General features: G+C 38.5%; 1 protein-coding gene across 4 annotated transcripts in view; it reads right to left on the reverse strand.

Moving 5' to 3' along the window:
• Nucleotides 1-581: 581 nt before the first annotated feature.
• LOC132139588 (ectodysplasin-A-like) overlaps nucleotides 582-22,755 on the reverse strand; it is a 47,041-nt gene continuing 24,867 nt past the window's right edge. The window contains exons 2-8 of one of the 4 annotated variants that reach the window (XM_059548061.1): nucleotides 7,407-7,470; nucleotides 3,560-3,595; nucleotides 3,241-3,399; nucleotides 2,439-2,473; nucleotides 2,203-2,254; nucleotides 1,413-1,528; nucleotides 582-1,254 (exon numbers count right to left, since the gene is read on the reverse strand). In XM_059548061.1, the coding sequence (XP_059404044.1) occupies nucleotides 994-1,254; nucleotides 1,413-1,528; nucleotides 2,203-2,254; nucleotides 2,439-2,473; nucleotides 3,241-3,399; nucleotides 3,560-3,595; nucleotides 7,407-7,470 (723 nt within the window). In that variant the 3' untranslated portion in view covers nucleotides 582-993. Of the gene's footprint in view, nucleotides 1,255-1,406; nucleotides 1,538-2,202; nucleotides 2,255-2,438; nucleotides 2,474-3,240; nucleotides 3,400-3,559; nucleotides 3,596-7,406; nucleotides 7,471-22,755 lie in introns of all 4 variants that reach the window. The other 3 variants (XM_059548059.1, XM_059548060.1, XM_059548058.1) reach the window with 3 other exon arrangements.

Below are 22,755 nucleotides of genomic sequence, written 5' to 3' on the forward strand. Positions count from 1 at the left end.
ACTATGTACTGTAGCAAAAGTAACCAAAGTACAACAGTATTCTATTTCGAACACAGCCTATCTCTTCCGATTAAACCTATCATTGCTACATTTGCTATAGAGGAGCACTACTGTCCCCTACAGGAGGCATATGGTATTGTATTGCATATTCAGGATGATGTTGAGGACAAATCATTACGAAGTATCATTCATTTCAGTGCCTGAACTACTGCCATCATTTGCATACACTCAGTCTTTCCCACAGGTAATGACAGGTAAAGAGCAAAGGACCATAAAACCAGAATTCAGAATTTCATGACTTCATAATAAACATGGGCAGCTTGACAGCATTTGTAAAAGATCAGAGATAACTGAACATAGATATTCTGTTTTATACATTGCCATTATCAGTGCTTAATTAAAATAGTACACAGGTTGACTGTTTATGTGGTGTTGAATCTATTGAAGTGTGTGTCTGTTATGGATCAAGCAGGTAGCTAGCGGGGCACTGAATGAATAGAGTATCTCACTCCTTTTGCAGTTCCAGTCACTGCAATCAATGCAGGTGCACTTCCTCCCTGTGCTATGTGTGCTGATACCACATACACACAGCAGCTGTAAGGGCGTCGAACTCATCCTGTCACACAAACCAGAACAGAGGAAGCTGCTAGAATGGCTGACACACAATGCATCTAGGAAGCCAGTCTGTTGATTTAATTAGTTTGATAACTTGTGGTAAATATTGTGTTGCTAACGTCTGAGGAATGATGGAGGCTGTTTCAGTGCTCAGAAAGAATTGGACCTTTTTGTCAGTGTCGGTGATGCTACATTGTCACATTTGCCTGAGGCTTGACAGATATGTAGATAAGCCCGTTTGATCCTAAATGGTTGGCTCTGTGTCCTCGGGGCGTGGCTAATGAGGCATACTGGCTCAGTTGAGTTCAGTGGGCGTGGTCTGTGACCTCATCAGCGTGATCTGTGTGTCTGATCGGGTCAACCTGTACGCCGATAGACTCAGGTGTGTCCAGCAGCCGGGGCGTCCCCTAGACGGATGCTGCCGAGGAAGGTGGTGTGGTTGCTCATGGAGATAGACGTGTCCTCATACACCATGCGGATGGAGATCCTCTGGCGGGCTCGCAACAAACACACCCCCGCGGTGTAGCAGGTGTTGAACTTGCGCTGGCCGGTCTCGATGCTTCGCGTGCAGCGCAAGAATGGAGTCTTGTCAACCATCACCTCATAACTTGCAATGTCCGTGAAGTTCAGGTAATATACCTGTTGCACGCACACACACACAGAAAGCAAATTGGGATAATGGTTATTGATTTTTTTAATCATGTAAAAGTATGTTTCATTGTATTTGTATGAAATGTATACTGTATTTATTTGTGTATAAGCAGTAGAGTTAGTCCAGGGACTGTACTCACTTCTACCTGACTATATATAAAGTATGTTCCGTCAAGAAGGACTTCCAGCTCTCCAGAGCGTGAGTGCATTTTAAACACTCTCTGATGGATTGAGATCATTCTCCAATTTTTCAACACACCTTCTGACAAATCTCACAAACAGACACCAGTAAATACTCAATCATCTGTTATGACAGTAGTGATACATAGTTAAGACACACACACCAGGGCTCAATTGTAAGGAGGTTTTTCTCCAATTTCTACTTGCCTTGTCAACTTTTTCACTGACCCTAACACCAATAAATCATACATTTTCATTGATCATTTCATTATTAAAAACATTCAATAAATAAATAAATAAATAAATAAATACATAACTCACACACACATTAAACAACTGGAAATATTACTACAATTTAAAAGATGTTTTTTATTTATTTTCAATTTAAAATGTGATGCAAAATAGCAGCATTTATTTAAAATCATTTTTATTTCCAATTATTTTGTAACATTCTAAAAAATGTCTTTACCTTTAAAATGTCTTTATCCTTAAATGTGTCCTTGTTAAAGCAGTCTTAATTTCTTACTGACTCCAGATTTTTGAATTGTAGTGTAATTTTTCCGCAGCAAATGTTCATTTTTATTTATTTATTTATTTTACAAAGAACATTTACCATAACCTGCGGGCCATCCTTATATTTGAGCCCTTCTTACAACCTTTAATAAATGAAAGTCATTCCAACACACAATATCAATAAGCACTGTGGAGCATATGTATGTAGTTGTGTGTATGTGGGGATCATTATTTAACTCTTACCTTCTTTAACCTGGATAGTAGTTTCCTGACCTTGAAGATGCACAACAGCTGGCTACAGAAACATCAGGTTTAAATTCACAAATTCTAAAAACTCATTTACTCTTGATGCACAGACTCATTAGCATGTTAAAAATGTGTATCATCTACACGTCAAATACATCAAAACCTTTTTACTGAGAGAATATAACATGTAGAGATGAGCAGGGTGGCAGTGGAGATCAGGAGATGGTGCTCACCTGTGTCTCTCTGTGCTTGGCTTTTTCTGCACTACCTGTTGACACACAGGGGAAAGAATTGTGTTGCTTTTGGTCTGTTATTAGTTGCTTATGATCTATTCACACCAGCTGTGAATGTTTGCTTACATCTTTCCAGCAACAAGCCTTTCAATTTAAACAATGAATTCCCATGGATTGCAAATCTTTCAAAGCAATGAAACAACATTTCAGTTGATTTTGCAATTGTGTTGTGTTGCTCTGCCTTTAACATTGGCATAATATGGTAATACATTTTTGGTTGCACTTTATTTTACAGTACGTGTACTAACATGTACTTATAGTGTACCTACAGTGTATTTATCTAAGAAAGTTCTGGTAATACAAGGTAACTACATGGGGTAGGGTTAGGTTTAGGGGTAGGTTCAGGGTTAGTACCTAGTTAATACATAGTTATTGTAATTACTATAATAAGTACATAGTATGTACATGAGGAACAGGACTGTAAAATAAAGTGCTACCAAATTTTTTCTTCCCTGTTAAGATGGGACCTGAATTTGTCCACTGGGAATTGATTGGATCATTGTCGTTTGCTATTGCTGCGATCTTATGTGAGTGACAGTTTGCGGAAGGAAAGAGTTTATTGTCAGAGAAGAGATGTTGTTGCAAAGGGGAAGTTTTGATTCAATTTTGATTAAAGATTATAAGGGCACAGAAATTTAAAAAATGGCATTCCATAAACAGGGAATTGTCCATTTTGATTTCATGGTGACTTTAAACTTGCAGCTTGCTGTGACTGCGTGCAGAGACAATTGACTGTATTAACCTGGGGGTCCCTGTGGTCCCGGTGGCCCTGTGGGTCCGGGAGGTCCAGGTGGGCCAGAGGGGCCCATTGCGTTACTGCCTGGGATACCCGGGATCCCTGGTATTCCAGGAGGACCAGGTGGGCCTGGAGGTCCAGGAGAACCAGGGGGTCCTTTCTTGCCTAAAGAAATAAAAAACAGACAGAAAAAAACGAAAAAAAAAAACATTGAGGAATGAAATTTAAGTCTATAAACAAAAACATTAAAGCACTAGAAACAACTGATGAAATACAAAACAAACCGCCACATTTTTTAATAACAGAGTGAAAATGATGAAATTACCTTTTTTCTTCTCTCCTTTCTTCTTTCCATTAGTTTCTGGAAGAGGTATAAGCAACAGGAAAAGATAATCAGTCAGAAATGTATCATTTTACATGCAAAATCACAAATGCAAAAAATGTTCCTCCTGGGCTGCTGCTTGTTCCTTCCACAAAAGAAATTGATTTAATCAGACTGTTTATATGTTTCAAAGTAGCTAAACCAATAATGACACTCACATGACCACAGAAAAACAAACCCCAAATGTAATTTGGAGGACAACTGCTTAGGCTGGTGTCTACAGTTATCACACACACACACACACACACACACACGCTTCTCACTGTACAACAAACTATAACACTGAAGCAACAAATGTACTGTATTTACAAATGATATCCTATAAGAGTGTCTTTGTGTGTGTAAATGTGTAACAAATCCAACACAACCGTAATAAACAAGTCTGACAAAATCTACTGTTTTATAGTTTAAAATCTAGCCTAAACACACACACACACACACACACACACTGAGTCTCAGGAGACAGATCTGTGTTCCTAAGGTCTGAGGTCACTCTTGTGTTTGCATTGGCTAGTATTTGGGGGTCTTTTTTGCAACAAAACTACTTCAACACATTTGTAAATGACTGCTGCTTTCATTCTGTTGTCTGGTGGGCTTCGCACGCGATATTTCTTTTTCTCAAAACACAGAATATCAAAAGTGAAAAGAAACCACTTGCTGCCTTTAATCTTTTCTTTTAATCTTCCTTTTTTTCTCATTATTTGAAAAACAACCGAAAGGGGGGGAGGATTGCAAAATGCACATACATAAAATCAAGCAAACACAACAAAAACCAAACATGACACACACAGTAAGCATGCAGCGAACTTGACCTGCCTTCAGTACCTCCCTACAGATGTTCCTGTCTTTTTTATAAAACAATCAGGGATGAACTCACCAGATAAATGTTTATTTCTTTCTTTTATTCACATATCAGGGTGCAATTAGCACAGTGATTTTACTGGCCATAGAGAGCAGATCGATAAAATGGTTAAAGAATTAAATTCATATTAAAATGGTTGTTTGTGTAAATGTTCTAGTGATCATTGAAGTGGAAACTGTAGCCAGACTGACTTTGTGTTCCTGCACTAACAACACAGTACCGACACAATGGCCCATAAAGATGCATTAATTGGAACTGTCAGGGGCTTCACACATCAAATGTTTAATATTTCAATCATTTCGTTTTATAACTTAAGTGTATTTAAGTTGCGGGTTTTCAAAATAAAGATGAAAATGAAATAAACATGCAAACTCGACAGACAGTTTTAGTGAATTCTGTTCTCAGTATGCACAAATCATCCAGCCCACTTCACAAAGCCTTGATTTGTTTTGTAAAACCTTTAGTCTTTACTTCTACTCCAAAAATGGTTTTTATGTTTGTTTTATAACCCCCTTACACATTTACTTATTTAAACAATTTTTTGCAAACCGTTCCAGCAGCTTTTGCAAATCCACTAACCTGATTTACGAAATGTTTGCTCAACATAAGGAAAATATCAGAGTTTTATAAATCTCAGGTTTTGTGAAACTGTCGAACCAGTGGCAAAGCAGATTTCTAAACAGAGTGAATGAACTCCCTCTGGTGGAGATGACCGCGAGCCTCAGAGAGCGGACATCAAGAGAAGCATCAGGAAAAGGTACATTTATATTGTAGTTGAAACGTCTGAATGTAGATGCAACTGAGATATTTAAAAAAAAGCAACTAAAATAATTATACGACAAGCATAAGTGTTTTGAAATGTTGAAATATAAATAAAACAAATATAAAAAGTGGTCTGCATGTGCATGATCGTCAAAAGAATTTTGAGGGTGGGTTACAGGACATTAGATATGTCTGTGTTTGTTTTAAATGGGAGAAAAAAAGAAAGAGTGGTAAAAGTCTTTAATGAATGGAACAAATTAGCATCAAAGACAGACAATATTGGAACCATATTTCACACCAAACATGCAGCTGCACACACAAACACAGCGAACCCCAGCTGTACAAAAGTTCATGTTTATGAGGCCATAAAGTAAGCGAGTTTGTGTATGTCCACGTGCAAGTGCTTTGACCCATGAAGCTGAGAATGGGGAAGATGACAGTATGTCTTTTGATCACAAGAATAAATTCAAAATGACTTCCTTATTAAATCATGCAAGTACACACAGATGCTCACAGACCTTTGACACTAGATGGAATAACTTATAACAATACTCATGTTACACAGGCTAATGCTTGGATTTTATACTCAAATCTAATCAATTAAAATTTGTGGTCAACATTTCAACATTAACATTCATACACTGCTATCAAATTTACACAGATTTACATCTCAGCATATTACAGGCGTTGTTTCCATCCAAGTGCATCTGTGGCACACCTGAGTGTCACTACTAGTGTGTGTAAGAATTTCATGTATAATTTAATGCACAAGACTCACACACACAGACACAACAATAATCTGAAAAACACTGGGTCTCATTCACTAATGAATAAATCGTTTTACTAATGTAAATGTGCTTAAATGACTTAAAAAGACAGCAATGGGAAAGTTTGTTGTTCTCAATACCAGTTGAACCACAATCATTTGCTTTTGTGTTTAAATTGATAATTTGCCAAGATGGGCGTTTTTAAAAAAGAAGTGCATTTGACCGTTCACATGCGGTCACAATACCACAAGATAATATTGCACAACTCTCTGAAATTACAAGTTATTGGGGTAAAACATGACAAACTGCTCTCAGGACATCTCTATTTTCTGTAGACCTCATATTTTTGTTTAATCGCAGAAAAAGGAGAGATTTCAGTGAAAACACTCAGTGGTTTTGACATCCTTCACCAAAATCCATCACTTTTCAGTTGGTAGTATATAATAGTACTAATAGTAGAAATAACACTAATAATTCACTAGTACTACTTATACAATAAAATATTTTAATCTTCTTCTTTGTATGGTATATTCAGGTTGAAATTTGATGAAGTAGAATATGACTAAATTGAAACAAAGAAAGCTAATTTCTTAATATTCAAAGTACAACCTTTTATGTCATTCCTACAATTTGCAATAATAAATACTTTAGGATATCATATAATTCCTTACTGATCCACAGACACATTATAATAAGTGCATCTGATTTGTCAACTGTATATGTATCATCATCAGTAACCTTGCTCTCCAGACATCTGCTTCAGCATTGTTTGAGATGGCATGTGTATGTAGTATGCGTGCAAATTATCTGTGTTGTATCTGTATTTATTTTGGCACATGATGCACACAGGTGCAAAAGCTGAAACAGTAGAACTCCCGATCAGAGCCAGTGACTGCACAGCCATAATCAAAGCCAAGACCACCTGCCAATCAAACTGCTGCCAACTGGAGCCAATCACGGCTGTGGAAAGAGGAGTAGATAATCAAAGCTAGAGTGAGAGAGGAGCAATATCAGTTTGTTAGAAGCTACTAGAATGGAAAAAGGAGAAGGATTTTGTGTATAAACTACTGGTATGCACAGCATAGCCCAATAATGAGTAAGATGGAAGGAATGAATGAGGGGGAGAGAGAGAGTGAGAGGTAGCATGATCAAATGAAGGAAATGCATCTCATTCTGAACTCTAAACCACATGAAAGAGAAATCGCTGGCAATCTCACAGACTTTATACTCACGTACTGTATACACACATACACACGCACACACACAAGCATGCACGGACACACACACACACACACACACACACACACACACACACACACACACACACACACACACACACAGTCTTAATTTAAGCTCTAAATTGCATGAATATCAACACACACAAAAGAGATTTTTTTACCTGAACGTTTGCTACGATGAATGACTCTCTCCAATCCTCTTGTGTGTTCATCCCTCCATCTGCTCTGTGAAGATGAAGGAATAAGTTTTTTTTGATGTACAGTGCAGAAGAATAAAATTAATTCATGGTGCTGTTTCAAAGCATTTTACATTTCAACTCCAGCTTGAATTTGAGCCAAGGCATGATCAATGAAACTAATCCACTTCTTCATAAAATAAATGTCACCATGTAAACTAAAACTACACATGCACAAACACACACACACACACACACACACACACACACACACACACACACACACACACACACACACACACACACACACACACACACACACACACACACACACACACACACACACACACACACACACACACACACACACACACACACACACCTCTGCTGAAAGACAACACTCTGAACATAATGAACATAATGTGTGTGTTGAGAAACCCTGTGGATTTACAGCAGTAAGGCATTCCAGTGAGATGATCCAGCACACAAACACACACAAAATCCCATAAACTTAATAAATTATTTAGAAAGGAAATACCTTTCTTATCATTATCTCGCATATGAACAGAGTAATAGCGCTGCAAACCTTAAACACACAAACAGAGGAAGCACGGAGATTCTTACTGAACTGATGAGGTTGAAAGAGTACAGACTTTCTCTTCCTTTGCTTCTGCATGTTTTCCTTCCTTTCATATTTTTCTTCATACTTTCCTTCTTGCTTTTTCATTTTCTTTTCTTTCTTTATTCATTCATTTTTTTATTTTAATTTCTTCCTTCAATTTTCCTTTCTTCCTTCTATTTTTCTCTCTTCGTTACATTTTTCTTTCTTCCTTTCATTTTCTCCCTTCCTTAATTTTTTCCGTTTCCTTCTTCATTCCTTCCGTTTTTTCATCTTTTTTGCTTTCCATACAGTTTCCCCTCCATTTTTTCCTTTCCATTTCTTCCTTTCTTTCCTTTGCTTATTTGTCTTTATTTCAGTTCTTTGCATATAAAACACTCCTATTGTATCTGTGACTCTTTGAGATTGCAATAAGAGATTGTTCAGGCAGACGGTGGAGATACACACACACACACACACACACACACACACACACACACACACACGCAGCTCATCATACATCTCAAATTCAGGGATAACTATCAGGTCAGGACAGTCTGGAGTTCCCATGTATGTTTAAACACAGTGAATGAAAAGGTTGAGAGAAGAGGAACTCTGGGTCAGTTGCAAGCAGCACATTATCTGTGTCTGTGTCAGAGACAGAGAACATGACCCTGCTGTTCTTCACAGTAGAATCACATTACAAGACCTAGACTGCCATTGTCATCTTCATAGCTTGATTGCAGAATTGTTTAAGAGAAAGGATTCTGAATTAACACACACACACACACACACACACACACACTCATAAAGCAGGGTTAGTGGGGTCATGCAGCTGTGTCTGGGAAAAACTCTTGTTATTTATGTGATTAGAGAAGCCACTAAATCACAAAGTTCAGCCCCAGAGTGCACTGGGTGTCAAGTGTATTACATTCATCCACGTAAAACATTGACACGTAAGTGTGAATGCGAGTTTGTGTGTGTTTTAACCAGTAAGATGACACTTTTAGATCTGTAAACACCTTGCTGTGTCACATTTTGTTTTTTTAAATCACTTTGTGTTTGAAATCAGACACTGTAGACCTGTCTTCCTGCCAGAGGATGTTCCAGACTTTGGACATGGTGTTCTGGATCAAAGTCTGTGTGTGTGTGTGTGTGTGTGTAAGAGAGACAGCATTGAAAACATTTCTCCAAGCTTACAATGATCTGTTTACTTACAATTATGATAAGCAACAAAAGAAAGAGAGTATGCAGGTTTAATTACATGTACTTTAGGGACCAAATAGACCAAATCTCCCAAAACCTGCCTTTGGGGACATCTGAGTTGCCATCAAAAGTAAAAGGGATTTATAAATAAAGCTAAGTATTTGTTTCTAATATAAAACATGCAAATGTTTTCTTTAAGACGTACGGTTTGGGTTAGACTGCAGTAATTATAATTATCTTTAAATATAAACATTAGTGGTCTGTCTATTCAGTATGTCCTCATTCAGCAAGACGTGTGTGTGTGAGAAACATCTCTGTGCAGTCTAGACCTCGTAACTCGAGTCTAGTGCGAGATATCTCATCGGTCTCTTTTACACACACACACACACACACACACACACACACACACACACACACACACACACACACACACACACACACACACACACACACACACACACACACACACACACACACACACTGCAGTATCACTGGAAATGTACAGTGGGATTATTTATATCGTAACACTAGAAACAAAGTGCAGTTTGTTCACATTAGTTAATGCATTAGTTTACACAAACTACAAATTAACAATACATAAATATATACATATATACATATATCTGACTGCTAGTTCAGTTAGACATTTTTCAAAGTATATAAAAATAATACTTTTATTCAGCAAGGATTACATTCAAGTTCAAGTGTTACAATAAAGACATTTATAATGTTACAAAAGATATGCTTTTTAAATAAATGCTGTTCTTTTGAACTTTCTATTCATTATATAATAATGAATCTGAAGGACCATGTGACACCGAACCTTACACTTTTGAAGAATAATGTACCAAATGCACGAATACGTTTGAACTAAACCTTACTGTAAAGTGTTACCAAACTCACTAGAGGACACATGTTATAGTGAGAGAGGGAGAGAGAATTGTCTTTCTTTAGACCACCCACAACCTGATTGGTCAAATGCTCCATCAAACTGAAATTGCTTCCCTCAAACGTGTGTCTGCATGTGTGTACATTTCTTCATGCTTGTAAAACAAGAGATTGCGAACTGATAAACGCTGCTGCATAATGAATACGTGCATGTGATTAGTTGGTCAGCTGTCACCGAGAACAGATACACTCACACCCTCATACGTACATGTGTGTAGACTCACACATACATATGCTTTGCTCTGAAACAATATTTATAGTGAGGGTACACGCTGTATGAGGCCTAATTTATTTCTGTTTGAATTGTATGACATTGCATGTTGAAGAAGTTGTGCATGTGTGTGGTCTGAGTTAACGGTAGCATCTATTCCACTCGTACTTATTTTGACATTTTCCATTCTTTCCGCTGACAGCCAGAGAAAAAACGACCTTTTTAATCAGTCTGACCACACACACACATAATAGAAACACAAACACAGCACAACACAAGAAAGCGTGTTTCACATTACACTACACTTCATTTACATTATTCTTGTTTTTCTGAAACATTAGGGGCAATTCTTTTTCTAAACTTTCCCTCTCCACAAACAGTTTTAACCTGTTGTTGACCTGTTCTGACACAAGAAAAAAAACATCATGTCATTTGAAAACTTCTCACAATGTTAATGTGTTTTTTTTTATGTGCATTTGGTGTCTGGGTCCAAACCGGAGTTCACTTCCTCCACCCTTTGCAACAAAATTTTTAAATTTTAAATTGCTAATCATTTATTGTGCAAAACTATTACATGCATAAAATTATTACAAAATTCTAAACTCATGAACACTACAGTAACAAACCCCCATGAAAGTGTATGAAGTCTATGAGTCTTTTTGAGTGATTAAATGATAAATGAACTTGTTTGAATGAAAAGGTTCACAAAAGTGATTTGATCATGAGGCAGATTATGCTGCTTGTGATGTATGATCATAGGAAAAATGTATTGCTCAGTGGTTGCTCTTCATAAGCTCAGGAGTCTTAGATGAGATTCTTGTATAGCTCTCATTTTAGTATCACCAGCATTTCAGAAGTTTCTCCTAAAATTCCTTAGAAGTAGACACAAATGAGACTTGAGAAATATAATAATAATAATAAAAAAAAACCATTAAAAAAAAACGACTGGACAGGTGAGAAGGTACCAGAAGCAGGAAAGTATCTTTAGCTGGGATTCAAACCCATGTAGTCTGAGGTTCAGTTGTGCCTTCACATCAATGTGCTGCCCACAAGGCTATGGCTCTGACAGATAACTCTACGCTCAGGATACTAAGGACTGATTCTCTTATACGTCTCAATGAGCTATCAGCTTTATCTTAAGATGTCTTCAATTTTATTTTAGGAGTAACTTTAAACTTATACCAATATAAAAAATACTTAAACTATATAGTTTAAACATTATTATACATTTCTAAATATCAAGGGTTGCTAGTTTATATTTATCTTCAATGTCCAGGCAGCATTGTATATACAGCACATTTCCCAAGACTTGCAAACTGTGCGTTATGATTTGTGCTCTGGAGATCATGTGTTTGTGCAGCATTGAGCAATGTAGCCAGTCACAGACATATCAGTTGATTTCTTGAGCACTATAGACAATCAGAGGCTTCTAAGTTAGAATCCACTCAACACTTAAATCACCAGAGTTATTGTTCAGATGTTGTGTTCAGCACGAATCATCTCATTACAACAAAGTGTAGACACAATGTAAATAAGAGATTCACTGTGCAGCTAGAGAAATATATATATAAGTTAGATACACACACACACACACACACACACACACACACACACACACACACACACAGACACACACACACACACACACACACACACACACACACACACACACACACACACACACACACACAAACACACACACACACACACATATATATATATATATATATATATATATATATATAGAAAGAGAGAGAGAGAGAGAGCGACAGAGCACTAATTTAAGAAGCACCCTCAGTGATTTGATTGTGGAGCTGGGCATGCTAGTGTACCAGTGTTTTTGTTATTGTTGTTGTTGTTTTTTTGCATTAAAATGTTTGTCTTGTACAGCCCATTTTTGCATGCATATAAATATACGCAATGCTTTCCTCTGTTAAATTCTTATGCAATAAAACACTATCTACACAAAACAACTTCCAATATGATGATGCATATATTGTGTTTGACTGACCTCATCATCATCACACACTGTACTCAGATGTGTGATAATGTCAAATGTCTCAATATGAGCTCAAACATTTCTACCATATAATATGTATTAATAATCAAGATCTCTTCAAAACATTTGAGACTACAAATGTGAGAGATCCAGAGTCTCTAGCTAAGGAGAAAAACACAGTGTGTGATGATGATGAGGTCTCTTCTAAAACTTTAAAGGAGACCGTTGTGAGACTGTTAGAGTTTTTGTATCAGGAGACAAGTTTGAGAAGCAGGAGACTCAAGCAAAAACCTCCATTCAGTAAACTTATTTCTGTCTAGGAGGAACATTTGAGATGTTAAAAAGAGATCCCACTTTAGATTTTTCTTTCCGAAGTCTCCATTTGATGTTAAAGTAACCTGAATCACGTAGTTTCAGTCAGATGTGGGTTTTATTTCAGGGTGGTTTGCAAGAATTTTGGCTTGTATGCAAACACATTTTGTGTTTGCACTCTGTGTTCATTTGATTTTCACTTTCACATAACACCAAAATATATCTGGCTATTACAGGTTATTACATAAAGAACATATGTGGTTCACTGATGTGCATTTAAGTTTAGAAAACTATTTTTTACTCTAACCAAACAAACTGAACTCTGATGTCAAACAGACTCAGATGTGCACGAAAGAGATCTATTATGAAAGCACTCAATTGTTAGGTTTTTAGCAGTACGAGTTAGTTTTTTGCCAATCGTGTCCATTATCACTTCAGGGATGAAACCCTCAAAGATCAACTGGTCAGCCCCTCACAAGATACCAGATGCACAATAAACGTCTATGAAATATTTCAGTAAACCATCTGCATATTGTTGATTGTCCATTTACAAATGAAACACTGTGACAAAATGTCATGATAAACCCTGAACGTTCTAGAAGAATGAGGGAAATAATGTCAGGATAAATTTAATTGTTTGATAGTTTGATATTATGACCCAATCACAGAGCAACACAACGATCGCTTTGAATAGATGTTCTCATCACTGAGAATGACCACAGTCCTCCTGGATCAGTGAAGCTCACTTGATATCATACAATTATACTCCTACTGGGATACAATCCTCTAGAGACACATACACATACACTCACTCAAGTGTGTGTGAGAAATGTGTATGAAAGCGTGATGCTCAATCGGAATGTAAATGAAAATCTTTGCATATGAAGACATTTCGTTGAGGTGGGGAGAAGAGACATATGCCTAGAATCAAGAGGAGAATCTGACAGACTGCAGTGGTAGTTTAGTGGTTAAGGATCTGGGCCTCTAGCTGAAAGATTGGAAGAAGTATTCCAGGAAATGGAGAGTTTCTGAGATCACAGCCAGCTCTATCACCATTACTATGTTGTGAGAGGCAGTAAATCCTGCACCGCTCCAGTGGGACCAACTCTACGACCGGTCAATCATAAATCTCACGTCATCACCATCATTAGACAATCATTTGCAGTTATTTAAGCCAAGAGTTTAATAACAAAAAGGACACAGCTAGAGCCGTAAGAAATATTGATAAAAGTGGTTGATAAAAGTGGTTTTCTCTCCTTAAAAAAAAAAAAAAAAAAAATTATATATATATTAGTTTTTTTCCCCATGATGTCAATAATGCAACAGATGCATTGATCCTTAAAAAGTGATAAAGAAATGTAGAAAAAATTGTTTCACTGTTCATTATTTACAAAGCGTTTTGAACCATATGAAATCAATAGTGACATACACACTTTTTTGTGATTGTTACATAGAGCATTTAGATGATGTTACAGTTCATTTACACAGAGCACATGGCTTTAAACAACTCAGATAACTTTCTAAAAGGGTTTAAAAGAGAAGGCTTTGGTAGAGCTTAAGCAAAGTATGTTAAGGTTTTCAGACGGTTTGTGTCAGGTTGGGAACAGTTAATGATGTCACTCCCTCAGTGGAGGGATCTTTTTACCGTGGCAATCTGATTACAGCTCTGCTTGCTTTGGCTAAAGAGCACATCAGAAATCAAATGTTCTCTGGCAAGAGTTATATTTTCTCAAACACACACACACACAAGCACACAATACTGAATGGCAGGTCAGAGAAGTGTTTGACCTGATAGGATTGCAGACTGGAGTTTGGTACAGGACAATTTAAAGTGAAGCACATACGCTCATTGTACAATGTTGCATAACTCGATTCGCTAATGCCGCGATGGTGGTTAAAATGGCTGGTAGTTCTGTAAAACACATAAAGAAGAGTGCCCAGACCTTATGTGACAGTGGTCTAAAAATGTTCTCACCTCATAAGCGGTGAATTTCTCCAGTTATATGGCAGTTTGACACACACAGCATGGACAGCTGGTTGTGTGGTTTTTAATCGTACAGCTGGAGCCCATCTGGGACCAACACTGGAGGAGTTGTACATACACACACTCACACACACACACACACACACACACACACACACACACACACACACACACACACACACACACACACACACACACACACACAAGATGCAAACTGATAAATTCTGACTGGCCTCTGACCATTCTTCTCTCCGGTTATATCTACATATCCTCACATCACCTTATCTTCCTCCATTGTGAAGATAAAATAACCAGATACCCTATAAATATGATTTTATTCATCGGTTTTATATCCAAATTATGAGATAACCTTTGGAGAAATTTGGATACAAGAACAAAAAAGGAAACACAAGATAACCTTCTGATGACCTAGATGCTCTCCGTTCTGCAGATTTCATTGTTGAAGCTGATCAAAGCATGTGTTCCTGCTTTGATATTGCTGTTAGTGTTGGATTCATTTCCCTCTGTCTTTTCATCTATTATTGCTCCATTTCATGTTTCATCCCATGAGAGAATAAAAAGCATTATTTCATCATTCCAACATGCAAATAATAAGATAAAATAGAAAAAACATTAATCTCCAATGCAAGCTGATCACTATATATGTGTGTCATGGACATGGCAATGACAGCTAGACACAAATCAAAGGTTGGCGAGGTACTTTCAGATCCCATCAGAATGCTGACTGAGAGTGGCACTCCACTGTGGAGGGGAAATGTGCTTAATTGTTATGAAAATAATTTACAGTACATTAAATGGACTACAAAATAAGCTACATTTTTCCTCAAAATGAAAATTCTGCTGATTTTACGGTGAAATACATTTTAGGGCTACAAATTTTCAATTCAATTTGGATTCAAAATTTGGATTTAAATTTCAATGTAGAGATGGTTTTGTTAGACTATTTGACATAGTAAATCATAATTTAGTGAGTCATTGTGATAGATTAATTAAGAAGAATGGTTAATCTTAATTTATTTATTTTTTTTTAGATGTTGCTCAAGTCTCTGAGGATTCCATTATGAGTTCTGTATATAACAGCAGGAGCGGGGATGACTGCTTCTTCAGTGCGTTTGTCAAAAAGATTTGAGTTCTCATATTCAACTTGATGATATAAGTACACACAGTTCAGTGAACATTCACACTTCACAGATGAACTAAAAAAGCTTTACTATCCTAAACATTTAACAACACCAAAACCTAATAGAAATTTGCTTCTGAAGTAAATCACTGTGGTTCAAATTTCACTATCTCTGGTCTGGGCAGAAGATCAGTCTGTTTCCCTTCTGACTAGGGGTGTGCGATATATTGCAAAAAATAAAAATAGCGATATTTTTGGGGAAATTTTCGATAACGATAATGTTGATATTTTTCTAGGTGTGTAACTGTGCTGATATCTGACTACCATTGACTGCTGCAGTTTTGATATTCTTCATTCTGTGTGGTCAGTTCACATCAGTAAACAGAAATTAATCTTTTCACACGTTTAAATAGATTTTTACCTTTTATGGGCACTTTTACCTTTAATAAAGCCAGGTTTTTCTTCTAAAAGTGTGCATCTTTTGAGTCAAATTGTTACATTTAATCAGTAAATTAGAATATTAAGACATTTAGGCTGTTACCAAACAAATGAAACCAGTATTAACAAAATTAATCTTTGCAGAAGTTGCATCTGAAGTGGCATTTGTGTTTACACAATATTTAATTCAGCTAAGACAGACATGGAGTGCTTTAACCTGCAGTTACAGATGCATAATGTTTTGATATTTTAAACATAAAACATTGAATATGAATGTTTGAAATTATTAAAAAAATTAAAAGATTTTTTAAATGTGAAATTAAAGCCGCCAGTGGGTGCAGCAAGTCACCCTCAACAAGCAAGTCATTGTGACTGAACCAAATCATTTAAACGCTTGATTCATACAGAAACGAAACATCGTCATTGCTCAGAGATGCAAAATAGTTCTGTGGTGGTGGCTGTTTTAATTTTTTTTTCACAAATAAAAAAAAAAACAAAAAAAACTTAAGTCTCTTAATATTAACATCGTTTACTGAACTTTTGTATAAAATCAGTATCACATTTGTAATCATGCTTATTTTTGAAGAAAAAAAAACTTCGTGTGATTTGAACTATATGAAATGATATAAATATGTACATTTTCTGCCCCCATATCTTGAATTTTGTTATCCTTAAATAGACTGAATCATGCAGTAAAAGAACACTCTCTAAATGCGCACGTGCACTGTTTAACCCACTAACTTTCAACCTGTTTAACCTACTTATAATATAAAGAGCTGTTTTGAAGATGTAGTCAACAAACTGAAAGAGCTGCCATTCCTGAAAAACAGCCATCTTAGTCAAATTCACACGCACACAAACACAAGAAGACAGATGCTTTGGTTTCCACTTCTATTGTTGGATATAAATATACATTTACTTACATTACACACACTCACAGTGCATTCTCGCACAGTACAGCAGCAAAACACACCACACTAAAGATTTATTACTGGGCTGCATATTTGAGGCCAACCAAATATCAGAGTTCATAACACACTAACAAACAAATGAGAGTAACAGCCATTATGCCCTCTATTACAGTAAACAGACCAATATCCAATTTGAAGAAGCCTTTTCTCATAAAATATACCACTCAGCAGAAATCTGTGGTTCTGCAAATACTGTCAGAAAGTAAAATAAAGTTGATTGAGAACTAATTATTTTTCCTCATTTAACAACCTTTATTCAGAATTTATAATTCTGAACAATTAGCGCCACCAAAACATACTGGGAAAATAGCCCCGCCACCATTTAACGTGGTTGCCTGCACCAAACTCACTCCATTGGTTGAGCAAGAAGTTGACACATCAGACCACTCAAACAAACAAGCAGTGTCTGAAAGCACCGAAGCTCCTTAGTTTTTACACATTTCGGGAAGTCGTCCTTGGAGTTGTCTCTGCATATTATCCTGGGATAGCAGAAAGTATGTTAACAGAAAAAAAAATACAAAACAGCTTCATGTGGCGATTAAAGAAATATAAAAAATATATTGACCAACACAATCTTATGAGAAAACTTATTTTTCGTAAAACGTGGTTCTACAAAACGTTTGCACAGACACTGAAACGTACAATACCTGGCTCCTTTGATAGCGGGAGTGAGACATTGTGAAGCTCACGACGCCCGGCTTGTAGTTTAAGAAGTGAATGGTTTGGTTTAAGTTTCCCTCACACAGTTTGTTTAGTTGGTATGTTCCACTAATATACTAAATTGGCTAAGCTCATTACGAATTCAAAAGTTGCCACTTAAAGAAACTTCAAAACGGGATTTACAGCAGGAAAATCTAATGCTCATTGGCTTTCACCTGCTTCGTCACCAATTTTGGTACTGCTTTAGACATTTTTGCAATAAATAAATTATGATTGCACTTATCTGTCTGTGATTTTTTTATACTGTATATATTTATAAGAAAAGTCATGGTTATGTTTAGAGGTAGGAGACAGATTTGCGACTATAAAAAAATATTTTTAATGCTATATTGTTACTAAAATGGTCATTTCCCTGCATATTTCGGTCAAATACATCTTTTTATATTCACTATAAAATGGGTAGGTTTAGGTTTGGGGGAAGGTTAAGGGGTCTAAAAATATATATCGCTTATCATGAAAATATAAATATGCATTGATACAAATAGGCCTAAATTAATGATATTGAAGATTTCTAAATTTTGTAGCTGTAAATTCATAGCAATTCTATGTTTTAAACATAATACGTCCAATTTGTATGTTTTAGCAATCAATCAGAGTTTTTTAAGTTTTGTGCTTGTAAACTTTATGTACTAATACATATGTATAAACAACGTGAATATCGCTACTAGGCTGTATTTACAGCTTTTGCATTGAACCTAGCAAGCAGCAAAACTGCAACAAAATATAAATCATAACAATTACCTATTTGCTAGATATGAGTTGACTTGTACAAAATGTACAACTTTTGTTCACAATCCAACCAACCAACAGTTTCAAATCAATACAGGAAATTAGAGCTGAAACAACGAATCGATTTAATCGATTAAAATCGATTATTAAAATAGTTGTCAACTAATTTAGTCATCGATTCGTTGCTAAATAACTTATTTGCCATAAGCGGCTCATTTCGTGCATATTTCAAATCTGCGGTGACCAAAGTGTGGCAGTAATGAGCCACCGGAGGTTGTACTCAGCCAGTACAGCAGGAGAAGTAGCGAATAGCCAATAGCTGGCCTCGTTTTATGTCACGTGCTTCCCGAACAGCGTCTCTGCAGCATTCAGCAGGATGTGGGAGTCCTTTATTTTGAGCCTTCAAAAAAGAAGATTAACCTGTAAACTCTGCACTTCATATCGCGTCTTTTGCGCGCTCATGTTCGTTATTTCCTATGTAGGCGCGCAGTATGCGCGCTCATAATGGAAGCGACGCGTTCGCGACGCACCCGTTTTTCCAGGCGTGTCTACACAGCATCGAGTTAAAAACATTTCAACTTTTCAGAATGCGGCAAGCGCACCGCGGGTCATGTGACAAGAACTAAATAATCAGCTTCATCCTTTCCCGTAACAACGTTAAAAGCTCAGCCAAGATGAAGGAACAGCTGATCATAGCTGTATATGGATTTCCATTTTGAAATAAATTTAGTAGCAGAGCTACTGCAAGCGATTTTTAGAGCTGCAAATCCATTTATCCTTTGCTGAAATTTCCGCGTCTTCAAGCACGTCATGGTTGCTTAGATTCTGCACGAGCGCTTTGGAGAGGAGGAGAAAGCGGCGCGCCTAGCGTTTTCCACGCATTTTTAGGCGCGATATGTGAACGGCCCCTAAGACTTTTATTTGTGCAGATTCTCCAGTACAATGTTGTTTGCAAATGTTTAGTTGTAAAAGCTGATAACATTGCTTTTTAACAGTTAACATTTAAAGCTTTACAAACATGTTCTGTGATCAGTTTGTCGTTTACCAGTTCATAATTCAGTCGTGCAGCCTAATAATGACTGAACGAGAGAGGTAAATGTTTAAAGATATTTGAAATGCACTTTTTTTTCTAAGTATTCACTGCTCTTTTTCACACAGCAGGTTTTTTTTGTGTGTCCGGTTTTTTTTTCTTTTTCTGGACAACCTTCTGATGGATTTTACTTTAAATTGTGAGTTCCATTCAGGTTTCATGCCATTGGCACTTTATTCGAAGGATTGTTTACAATTTCACAGCATAAGCTATAAAGCTGTTTCCCATTAAATAATAAAATACAATGCACTGCAATCTTATTCTGTTTTATCCTTATTCTTCGTGAAAATATGTTCTGAAAGATTCCTTAATAAGCTTTGTTCAGGATGTTAAACTACTTTAGGAGCTCTAAGGACTGCCATGGTGAAAACATTATTTGAAATCTACTTGTGAAATTTGCTAGAGTATGGGTCAGTGTTTTGATTGCAGAAGAGTTCGACAAAGGATCACTAACACATAATAAAACAACTCCAGGTATATTTTTGATGAGGATATGACAATGCACAATGGTTAAAATCTCTTAAAAATATATGCTGAATGATAAAGACCCTTTATTAATAATTTACTTGGGGGGAAAATGGAAAAAAACGTACTCGGTTACTAACGTAACCTCGGTTCCCTGAGATGAGGGAACGAGTACTGCGTAAGCTAGCTTACGCTATGGGAAAAGGTCCCCTTTTCTCGAGAATATGAAGCCAAAAATTATCCTTAATTTTTAAATAATGTAAAACGCAGTGCTGCAGCACAGCAGACCCAAGCGAAGCGGCTCGCGCGCTTATTGGCTGTGCTGCGGCAACTGCAGCAACCTATGGTGAGGCGGCGGAGAGGAACGAACCAATGGGGGCGCTTCGCGCCCATTGGACGTCAGAGCGCGCCAAAATAGGCGTGGCTGGAACTATATAAGCCACCGCTTCACCATAGGGATCAGGTTTTAAATCGACTGAAGCGATCACCCGGTCCGAGCACATAGCACGGCAGATTACGCAGTACTCGTTCCCTCATCTCAGGGAACCGAGGTTACGTTAGTAACCGAGTACGTTCCCTTTCGAGAGTACTCTTGTACTGCGTAAGCTAGCTTACGCTATGGGAACACAATGTAAAACGCCGTGCGTGCTCGGGAACTTCGACCTGTCACAGCCCGAGGCGAGAGCCCGGGGCTTTATAGCAGGAGAAATCCCAGTCCCAACAGCCAACCTTAGTGAGCTTTATATAGGGAACGAAAAAAGGGGGACGTGATAAGGCTTAGCACGTCTATATAGAAAGTACCCTGGCCTGCAGGGGAGGGACTTGCAGATTATAGAATCTAATAAATGTGGACGGAGAGGCCCAGCCTGCCGCCGCACAGATATCATCCAGTGGTTTCCCGCAGGACCACGCCCATGACGAGGCCATACCTCGGGTGGAATGGGCTCTGATGCCGAACGGGCAGTGAAGGCCTTTAGATTTGTAAGCCAGCGAGATAGTGTCTACTATCCATCGCGATAGGCTTTGCTTCGTGGTGGCGAGACCTCGGGTGCGCCCACCAAAGCATATGAAGAGCTGGTCCGACCTCCTGAATAAGGCGGAGCGCGCAATATAGGTTTTAAGAGCCCTGACGGGGCAGATGAAGCTCGCGTTGCTTTCGTTGCTTTGCGAGGAAAGGGCTGACAGCGAGATGACCTGCGCTCTGAACGGTGTTGAGAGCACCTTGGGGACATAGCCGTGTCTTGGTCTGAGAATGACTCTGGAGTCATTAGGCCCAAACTCGAGACAGTCAGCGCTTACAGATAGCGCATGTAAATCCCCCACTCGCTTGACTGAGGCCAGAGCCAGTAGAAAAGCGGTTTTGAACGAAAGAAGCTTCATATCGACAGACTGAAGCGGTTCAAAAGGGGGGCCCTTTAAGGCCTCTAGGACCGTAGACAGGTCCCAGGAAGGGATTGAAGGGGGTCGGGGAGGGTTCATCCGACGAGCTCCCTTAAGGAAACGAATGACCAGTTCGTTTTTTCCCAGTGATAGGCCGGCCACCGGAGCATGAGAAGCTGCAATGGCTGCCACATACACTTTGAGCGTAGACGGGGATCTGCCCGCATCTAAACGCTCCTGTAGGAAGGAGAGTATCTCCGCCACGTCACATAAGTGAGGGTCTAGGTTCCGTGTCCCGCACCAGGTGGAGAACACTGACCATTTCTGCGCGTATAGGCGCCTGGTTGAGGGCGCTCTGGCTTCCGTAATGGTCTTTAACACTCCCTCAGGGAGGTTCCCGGGTACCCGTTGAGGGGCCATACATGAAGGGCCCAAAGTTCGGGGCGGGGATGCCAGAGCGCGCCCTTCAGCTGCGTGAGGAGATCTTTCCGCAGCGGTATTGGCCATGGGGCTGTACTGGACAGCTGCATCAGCTCGGAGAACCAAGGTTGGGTCGTCCAGAGTGGGGCTACTAGCAGCATAGCACATCTGCTCTTCCTGACCCGATCGATGACCTGCGGTAGCATCGCGACCGGTGGGAAGGCATAAAGCGGGCGTCTGGGCCAATCGAGGGCCAGCGCGTCCCTGCTCTTTGAAAAATATATTGGGCAGCGAGCGTTGTCTTCTGAGGCGAAGAGGTCGACCTCTGCCCTGCCGAAGATGCTCCACATCAACTGAACCGTCTGTGGGTGAAGAGACCACTCCCCAGGGGGAACATTCGCCCTGGAAAGCATGTCCGGGCCCCGGTTCAGGATGCCAGGGACATGCGCTGCCTTTAGTGAGCGCAGATTGTAATGTGCCCATGTCAGAAGACGTTCGGTCAGGGTGTGCAAGGTTTCTGACCTGACACCACCCTGGCGATTTATGTAGGCCACCACTGACATGCTGTCTGATCTGACCAGAACGTGGTGGCCCTTTAAAAATGGGAGGACAGTTTTCAGGGATAGTTCGACCGCTATCATCTCCAGACAGTTTATGTGTAACAGTCGCTCCGGGCTCGACCAGAGGCCGGAGGCAGACCTGCCCTCGTACAGGGCGCCCCA

This window comes from Carassius carassius, chromosome 4 (assembly GCF_963082965.1).
Source record: "Carassius carassius chromosome 4, fCarCar2.1, whole genome shotgun sequence".
Taxonomy (NCBI): Eukaryota; Metazoa; Chordata; class Actinopteri; order Cypriniformes; family Cyprinidae; genus Carassius; species Carassius carassius.